Below are 10303 nucleotides of genomic sequence, written 5' to 3' on the forward strand. Positions count from 1 at the left end.
AAAGTGTCCCACTGCTGGGCAAAGGCCTCTCCCCTCGATCTCCACAACTCCCGTTGTAGTGCTTTTTCCGGCCAGTTACTGATGAAGGTGTCAGTCGTCCCACCATCTCCGTCTGGGCCTGCCACGTCCGCGCTTGTTTTGCGGCATCCTACACTACTACCCTACCCTATCCGAATGCATGCGGCAGCCGTGACCCGCCCAGTCCCACATCAGCCTGGTGGTCTTCTCCCCCACGGTCTAACTCTTAAATGTTAAAAATTGGGTGTTTGGAGAGCTGCAAAGAGCTAATTTTTTCTAAGCTACTAATTGCCGTCTATTTATATTTGCACCATCGTCAGTTTGGATGTTTGTTTACCTCAATCAATTGTACTATAACAATTATTTGTCCGCAGCTGTTTCCAAAGCTACTCGGAGTCGGAGCGCGACTGCCCCGCCTGCGACAAGCGCACGCGCCGCGAGCCACCGCCGCCCGCCGCCGAGAGCCTGCACGCCCGGCTGCACCAGGAACATGACCCGTAAGTATACCTACATAAGGGCTGATTTAGACGGGGCGCGAACTCGCATGCGATTTTAGTTACATTGCGGACTGTTGGTTACGTCCAATTCAACCGACCGATCAAAAACCACAATGTAATGAAACTCACATTCGAGTTCTGAAGTTCTCGCATCGTCGAAATGAGCCCTAACACACGCATAGCTACTTGGAACGGAGCGGGGTTGTCCATGTCCGGCATGCATGCTAGTGGAGTGGCAGATGTGCTATGGTGCATCGAGAAGACAACCCGTGAGTATATTAAAACCACTTTGCTGGCCGACGTTTAGTTAACCCGGATCTAGTAAAGGCCACTTGCACCATCCCACTAACCCGGGGTTAACCGGTTAAATCTGGAGTTACCATGTTTACCAGTACTATTTGACACTGGGTAACAATTTAACCGCTTAAACCCGGGTTTGGTTCACACACAAACATCCTTATTAAGCCTCTCTCTCTCTTCCGAGCTATATATCCCATATGGTGATGGGGTCAGCTTTCCGTGTTATTTGCTTCCACTTCGCCCTATCCTCGATGTCGTTTTCGGACACTTTGCACTCAATCATATCTTTTAGCACTACGTCCTTCCATCTTGTTTTCGGTTTACGTCTACCTCTTTTACCGGGGATGGAAAGTCGTAGTGCTAAATTTCCGACGTAGTCTGGTGGTCTCCTTCTAACGTGGCCATACCATCGCAGCCTACTCTCCTGCATTTTGTCGGCGATGTCACGCACGCCCAGGCTGCCTCGCACGTACTCGTTGCGGATTTTGTCAAGCCTGGTAACGCCGCACATCCACCTCAGCATCTTCATTTCGGCAACTTGAATGGTATGCACGTTCTTTTGCGTAACTGCCCACGTCTCGCTGCCATACGTCAGTACGGGCCTTATGATACTTTTATATATCAAACCTTTCAGTTTGACCGGCATTCTTTTGTCACAGGTGACACCCGTTACTTCCCGCCACTTCAGCCATGCAGCGGCTATTCGATGCTGAATGTTGCATTCTATATCCCCAGAAATGTGCATCATACCACCCAGATATTTGTACTGATCGCACATGGTGACTAGTTGCCCATCGATGGGTATCGGACTATCGTCGCGTGGGCTTGGTTCATTCAGAGATAAAAACTGGGTCTTGGCAACACTCAACACTAGGCCTCCGGCTTGCAACTGGTGTTTCCATGACAAAAGGGCGTTTTGTAGCTCACTACGGCTTTCAGCGCAAATGGCCACATCGTCGGCGTATATAAATGTCCATTTTGCTGTATCTTGTGCCTCCTCGGTAAGTGAATCCAAAACCAAGCAAAACAGGAAGGGGCTCAGTACTGAGCCTTGGTAAACGCCTTCCGTGACCGCTACTGGTTTCGTCTCACCCACCACTGTCCGCATCATCGATCGTGCATCCGCAATGATGTTGACATAGTGCTCGAGGACGTTCTTCTTGCGAAGGCTCCACCAGATTGTGTCCCTCGGGACACGATCAAATGCCTTTTGCATGTCCAGGAATGCAACGAACAAAGGTTTCTTTTTGGAGCGATATTCTTCAGCAATCGTACTTAGAGCAAACATGGGATCGGTAGTTGACAAGCCAGGTACGAAGCCATAGTGATGTTTTGATAGTGAGCACTCTGATCTTAACCGACTATCAATCACTCTCTCGTAAAGCTTCAAAGTGTGGCTCAGAAGCTTGATGCCACGGTAGTTATTGCACTCGTACTTGCTTCCCTTTCCCGTGTAAATCGGAACTATAGTGCTCAATCTCCATGCCTCTGGCATTTTGGAAGAGAACAACACCTGATTAAAGAGATTGGTAAGCAGTAGGACTCCATGTTCTTGTAGGCATTTCCAAGCTTCCACCGGGATACCATCAGGGCCTACGGCTTTCTTGTTGGACATTCTTTGCAGCGCTTTCTTAATTTGATTACGCTTCAACCTATTCGTTTTTAAAACCCGACCTTGAAATAGTACATTTCAATGCAAGTGTGGAAAGTATGTTATTATTTACGTGTCCCGAGATAAAGACACGACGAAAGAATAAAAGACACGGGACAAGTAAATAATAACACTTTCACACGTACATTGAACGACATTTTTTAATACATTTGCGAAAAAATCACAATAAAACAAATATTGGTAACATGAGTATTACACTTACATTTACGAATTTTCCCTTGAACTTGAATGATATTGTATATTATCTATTATTCAGCACTATAAACTACGTTCAGCGTTGATTTACATTGCCTAAATTAATCACACTAACTCATTTAATACAAAAACACTCTTACAGTTGCAATTTAAGATAATTATTTTGATACAACAAAATTTCAAGTGAAAATGGCGGGCGCCGGTTTTACTTTTTGTTTTCATTTTTTCTGTTAACGACAAACGCCAACGTGGCAATGATATGGTTCTATTCAGCCAAATAATAAAAAAGTTTTTTAGTGAAATATCGTATTTTATAACGTTTTATTTATATAATAACAAATAAATATTTACTTTATATCGTGTAACAATACTTTTTGTACGTAATAAATGTGCAATGGCAAAATAAAAATATATAAAGTTTTTGAATATCCAAAGTCTTTGGTGTCGAATACGGTCAGAATTAAATTTAAAAAAGCTGGAAAAGTAAAAGCACTAGTTCGCAAAAAACAACTTTGCGAACGCTAAACAGCTACGTAAAGTAGCACTTTTTGAGCAACTGTATTAAAAAGGTATTTTAAAGGCTTGCAAAACCAGTAATATAACTTAATCAAGATTGTCACTGATCACTGCCCTCAAAACAGGTAGAACAATGGTTGCCGATAATTCAAACAACCCATTGTCATATGTTGGCACAACTGAAATTACCTCTCGCGTTCTCGAAGCATTTTGACCCGACTCGGACTTTTAACCAGTATAACAGACCAGGGATGTTGCGAATATTCGCATCCACATCCGCAACCGCGGAACTTCCGCATTATTTTCAAAATCCGCATCCGCATAAGATCGATGCGGAGCTTAATGCGGATGCGGATGTCGAACAAGTCGGTACGGGAACGTCTTAGCGGCGGCGTAAGTGCTAGGTAATTTCGTCATTACCTATAACGAAATCGTCTAGATCCAGAATAGTCGGCCAAGTTACTGTTTATTAAATATAACGTACCTATAGGTATTCTTGCTCCGGTACAGTCGCCATCAGATATATCGGAGCGGCCAAGGTGTTCACAATATCTGAACACGCGCTCTAACGCCCTGACAATAGAGGCGTGTTCCGATATTTGTGAGCACCTTGGCCGCTCCGATATATCTGATGGCGACTGTACTCAACGTTTCGTTTATTTTTTAATAAAAATTACTAAAATGTATTACTTGACGTTTTTTAATAACCTATTCTTGACATCCGCATCCGCATCCACGTCATGAAGTTATATTGTTTAAACTGGAGCGAGTTGTCACTTTTTTTGCCATACTAATTTGAACCTTATCACCGAGACAGAATGTTGTTCGTACCAGACTAGAGAAAACGGTCCACATGAGATAGAAAAACCCGAGCCCTGTGTCTCACTCGCACAAGTTGCCAATGTTAAAAAGATACCATTGTGGTAGAAATTATATCAATATACTACTGAAATTCATTACCTTCTTATACTATTTTATTTTAGTGCTATATTCCAATTACAGTTCTGATATCTTTTAAGTAATTTGTTAATTATTATGATGTTAATATTATTAACTGATTAAGCCAAGTATGTGCGCAACAAAAAAAACAGTAAATTGAATATGGTAGAAATTGTAGTAACTTTGAATATTAATTGGTATCCCCAACTTGATGACGATTAGGGTGACCATGATGTCGGTACGATTTGGATCGGTCTTACAAAATTGTTATTTGATACTTAATGTAAAAATAACTTTACCTAAATAGTATACTAATAAATAAATAAAGATATACTTACTTATTTCGGCATGTTTAATTATTCGGTTCACGTAATGAGAGCTACATAATTGCCAAAAATTAAATCCGCAGTCCTTGGACATTACAGACTCATATTTATACATAATATTGAATTACTGGAACGTTAATTCTAACTATTTATATTATATATGTAATCGATTCTATATAGGTTGGGCCGACATTTCCGTCAGTATACAAAAGAGGCAAATTTGAAAATTTTGTTTCAATTACAGATCTACGATGACGCTTACGCTTAAAGAATAGCTAAAGTATGCAAAAGGGAAGTCATCACGTATATGAACACACCATGAGTATGATATTGATAGTGATAGGTATTTTGTTAAATTATGAATTATGAAGAGCATAAATAGTGTAGAATGCCGGTTTACACAGTTAAATGTAAGTTCTTATTTCGTCGTGTGCTAATATTTTATCATTTTAGTCAATAATCAAGATAATTTCGTGTAAAAACATAAATTGTTACGCTACGCTAGGGCTTGACAAAATGACTAGTATCGATAACCAGTGGGCATAGTAATAATATAAATTTATTTGCGTTGCAAGTGTTGAAAGTAGGAATTAAATTCGCAACGAGTGGTGATAAATTAAAACACGCCCAAAGGCAGCGTTTTTAATCAATACGATTTGCGAATTACCAAATACAACTACAACGTTTTACCCGACCCTGGATATCTGTCTCGCTCTCTCTTATAGCTGTCTTTGATAGAAATAAATAGAAATAGAAAATATTTATTTGGCGTACAAAAACATACCTACATTACGGTAAGTACAACATAAAGTTAACAATACAGTAAACATACACCAAATAGGATGCCGCTCAGCATAAGCAGTGTCTGTAAGACACTACGCTGGTTTTCACCCAATACGTACGATGGACGTACGGCGGACCACCTTCCTCACAATCAACCATAATCGCATTGATCGCGATCCAATACGCCCATCCCATCTGTAACAGCTTTTATAACGACTAAAAGCTTTATAACGACTAAATTAAGTAAGGTTGTGTGAAGCGTTTTACAGAAGAGAAAAAAAACTATATCCATCTCTTTTCTGGGGCAATTATACTAGCATAGGGAAAATACAGTATGATTCTCTCTGATTATGCACGAATGAGAAAAGATCCTGGCCAAACTATACATTCCATCTTATGCTAATATCCCACATTCATATGACTTATGGTCACCCTAATTAGAAAGAGATGGAGGGCTCAGGTTTGACCTCTCATGTGGACACACTTTTTGGCCAGTGTACACTATCCAGTTTACTCTCTACGTCCGTGATCCACGTATGTGAGCCTTTAAATATCCGCATCCGCGGATGTCAAAAAATCTGCATCCGCAACATTCCTGTAACAGACGTCCGAGATTCAGTGCAATTATAATGGAAAAGTTATAGTGGATATCTATTTCCATTTTTAGGGTTCCGTACCCAAAGGGTAAAACGGGACCCTATTACTAAGACTTCGCTGTCCGTCCGTCCGTCCGTCCGTCTGTCACCAGGCTGTATCTCACGAACCGTGATAGCTAGACAGTTGAAATTTTCACAGATGATGTATTTCTGTTGCCGCTATAACAACAAATACTAAAAACAGAATAAAATAAAGATTTAAATGGGGCTCCCATACAACAAACGTGATTTTTGACCAAAGTTAAGCAACGTCGGGAGTGGTCAGTACTTGGATGGGTGACCGTTTTTTTTTGCTTTTTTTTTGTTTTTTTTTTTATATGGTACGGAACCCTTCGTGCGCGGGTCCGACTCGCACTTGCCCGAATTTTTAATTCTTGTAACAATGGCGGAATGAAACTTTTACTAGTACCTATGTAGCATTATATTTACTATTTAATATTGTGGCAAATTCATATCATAACTTAATTGTTTATACATTATTAAAGGGTCTCTATCGTTTCCCATAAAGTTTTTAAGTCATAATATATTGTTTGCCCGCATTTTCGTTAGTCATAATTTGGTTTTTCTCAGAAACGCGTAACTTTTCAGGATTACCATGAAACAAACCTAACCTAACCTATATACAGGATAACCTTACGAAAATCGTGAAAAGTTAACGGTTTCAGAATTATGACTAATGATAATGTGGCAATCATTACATTATGACTTTCAATAATTATGTCAAACAAAGACTTTGGATTATTAAAACTGCATTTCCTTTTGTAAACACAATACGGGATACTCCGATACTAAAAATGTAATCATATTCAGATTATTTTCACCAATAATAATAACATAACATTAACAGAATACGTTATACTCGTATGTCACAACATTTTCTTAGCGAACCCGACAACGTATTTCAGAAAGTCATTATTGCTTTAATTACAAAGTCTTATTTCGAATAATCCGTCTGCATAATTCCTATTGCAAGTTTGCGATCGCACCGCGTGGATTATCGTTTGACAATATTCAGTCACCTCACATATCACGCGCTAGCGTTCTCTTCGAATCCAAACCTTGTTGGATTGTAACAAGGTCGTGTTTCTATATCAGTTTGTGATCAGTTACGAGCTTGTAAAGATTATCGTTTCGATTACGTGTATGTATACTTATTATCTCAACTGTAAGCCGTTTGGGCCATTGTAATAATTATCGTCGTCGATATCGGTGGCGGCTTCTATTTTTTTTAAATAATTAAGTGTTATTTGTAATGATTTCTCGTATACCGCCGTTTTCGTGGTGCCTGTCTAATGCCGTGGATGAAAACTGGTAGGTTTTCTTTGAAGTATTATTTTTAATATTTTGTATTGTTTTGGGTAAAGATTTAAGTGCTACCATATGTTATCGTAATAATAAACTTTAATATTTTAATGAAACAATTAACGAAATTCTGCGTCCTATTGACTTTTATACCTTCATAGTTTCATGTACCTACCTATTAAATGTTCCATTTAGTTTTTTTAGAATAAGTTTAAAACTAATGCTTAAAAGCTAATTTTAATATGCATTTAAATAAAGACCAAAAGTACCTAACATTAATGTAAATTATGTACCTACTGCGGTTTTACAATAATAATTTGAAATGTTATTTTATGACTATTATTTATGAGCTCGCGATGAATGGTTTCGCATTATTTTTCGTACCATTCTTTTACCATTTATAGCGTTAACTATAAAACAATTGTGTTATTGTTACTGTTTTATGTATTTTTTAACTGCAAAATTAGTAAGACCAAAACGATGTCATAACTTTCTGTAATAATTCATGTACAAAATTATATCATAAATAAGGCTATTTTGATTTAATTCAAAATTGCAAATTTTTAAAAGAATAAAAATGTATTGAGAATTTACTGTCTAAAATGTTTGAACTCTAGGCTCTGTGAGCTGTAGATCTCGCGAGCATAACTTAGAACTGAATAAATGTATGCCTCTGCCACTTCAAAAAATGTATAAAACTGGTTCGACAAAAAATATATTTAATCATCGAACCTGGTCACAAATTTCACGAGAATCGGTTGAGAGTTGCGACCTGTAGAGGAGAGCATCCGAACCGAAAGCATTTTTGCCCAAGCTAAAACTTAGAACTTCGCTAACGCTGGGTCAAAAATGTATAATAGTTTTTCTTTAAGAAATAATAAATCATATTTTTATGATCACGACGATATCACTATTATCGTCGTGATCATAAAAATAATCCTATGTTATTATTACAGCTACGCCGTAGTGTCAGAGTACTACGGGCGCGGCTTGTTCAACAAGCTGACCGTGATCACCGACGCCCAGGAGCCGGCGCCTCCGCCGGCCCCCGCAGCGCCCCGCCCCGCGGCCCCCGGCCCCGCCGCCGCCAGCTACGGCCCCGGCGCCGAGGCCAAACTGCGGCTGCAGGAGGGACAGAGCAAGCAAGGTTAGCTAATACCCCCGTCGTTCTTAAAACTTAGAAGGCCCTTGTTAAAATGTGTCCCTTTCTAACAAACACAAATGCCTGTCCTCGACATTTTAGATTGGACAGACATTAATACAATTTTTCTGCTGTATGACTGTATTCCTATTATTCATTCAAATTGGTGGTTTTTTTTAATGATTTATTCACTTTAATAATAATTTATTCATTTTAAATTGAAACTGATAGGTATTCTGTTTTGTTTTAAAATTTTAATTATTTTAATTGTAAAATGTATTAATTCATGATCATTATTCTTACAACGATGTTATATTAATACCTATATAAACAAACAATGCACACAGTGTAAGATTTATGCATTTTTTATATATTACTCAACTATATAATATAACTATATAATCAACTATTTTACTAAATATCCTCACTCTTATTTTCCAGTATTCGTGCCAAACGCCACCAAGCAAGTAGCACCGAAAGGAACCTCCGTGATCCCAGTACCAGAAGGCCGCATGCGTCTCATAGAACAACAACATTACAGCTCCAGCCTAGAAGCCAACATCTCCCGGCTAGAGCCCAGAGTCCACAACCCCACCAGAACCTCCCCCCTAGCCTCACCCATGCCTAACAGAAAAATGGAGCCGAAAAGCCTAGGACAATCACCAAAAATATCATCAGCTATTAGTAATGGAGCCAACAAAAACCCCTTCGAGGAAACGTACGATGACACGAAAAACCCGTTTGCTGATGATGAGAATGACCCCACGAACCCGTTTGGGGAGGATGACGATTATGATAAAAATCTGAACCCGTTCTCGTGAGGTTAGGATTTGTGATCTCAGTACTTTTAGGAATTTGAGCGAGCCCTGAGTGGTCCTTGGTGAATGGTGCACTAACGAATGTAGCCTTGGTTAAAAGTATTCACCAACGAGCCTAGATGGGCAAGCGTTTGGTATATTTAGCAAGTATGTAAGCGCAAGATTGATGCATCACACCATGATGAAAATGCTACCATCCTATACATACAGGACTTAAAAGGGTTATATAAACCATTTTGGCGTGCGAAGTGCGGGGAAAATAACTATAAAGCGAAGACAACTCATGTTATGGCCAAAATATGAACTTTCTTGGGCCCAAATATTCTGTTTGATATTTGTTAACTATGTAATATTTTGGGGCCATGCTCATGCATTCGTTTTATAGGAAATTATTATTGACTTTTTTATTTTGTTATATTTATTATTCTAAGTAATATTCAATGTATGTTTATTTGTATTTGTTTAGATTTCTAATTGAAATGACGTCCTGATTCTGTCTATTTATAACTAATACCATCCGAATCTTAAAGAAATCTATACAAATAGAATCATGGTCGTTTTCCAATGATATAAATCTGTAGATACACTGAACCACTAAACCACGTGAGTTTTTTATTTAAAATTATTTTAAAATCCAAATATTTGTCTCTTGTCCTGTCAAGTTTTTTTAAGGAACTTCAGCGTTTTACCGGATGTGCTCAATTAAGGTCACTTTTGATCCGATTTAGAAATTCCTGGGCAGGAACCACGTGAAGTTTTTTTACTGAAAACATTAATAAGACGTGGGGCTACCGGGTTCAATAGTTATGGCCAAGGTTCTTTAGTCAGTTTATATCGTTCTGGAGCCTGTATTGATGTCGACGACATGGAAAAGTGTATGGCTTGTAATTTTATAATTGCTTGTCTCTCACGCTGAAATGGGAGATAATATTTTAATTTAAAATTTTGTAATGTTTATAGTCATTTAGTTAAAGCACGCTAGGTTTTTATGTATAAGGGGTCTCTATTGTTTCCCATAAAGTTTTAAGTCATAATGTATTGTTTGTCCGCATTTTCGTTAGTCATAATTTGTTTTTTTCAGAAACGCGCAACTTTTCAGGATTGCCATAAAACAAACCTAATCCAATCTATATATAAGAT

General features: G+C 38.5%; 1 protein-coding gene across 1 annotated transcript in view; it reads left to right on the forward strand.

Moving 5' to 3' along the window:
• Positions 1–9783, forward strand: part of LOC134797493 (vacuolar protein sorting-associated protein 11 homolog) — a 37135-nt gene extending 27352 nt beyond the window's left edge. The window contains exons 17-19 of the mRNA XM_063769734.1: positions 393–515; positions 8161–8351; positions 8787–9783. Coding sequence (XP_063625804.1) covers positions 393–515; positions 8161–8351; positions 8787–9166 — 694 coding nt within the window. The 3' untranslated portion in view covers positions 9167–9783. The remainder of the gene's footprint in view (positions 1–392; positions 516–8160; positions 8352–8786) is intronic.
• Positions 9784–10303: the final 520 nt, after the last annotated feature.

This window comes from Cydia splendana, chromosome 15 (genome assembly GCF_910591565.1).
Source record: "Cydia splendana chromosome 15, ilCydSple1.2, whole genome shotgun sequence".
Lineage (NCBI taxonomy): Eukaryota > Metazoa > Arthropoda > Insecta > Lepidoptera > Tortricidae > Cydia > Cydia splendana.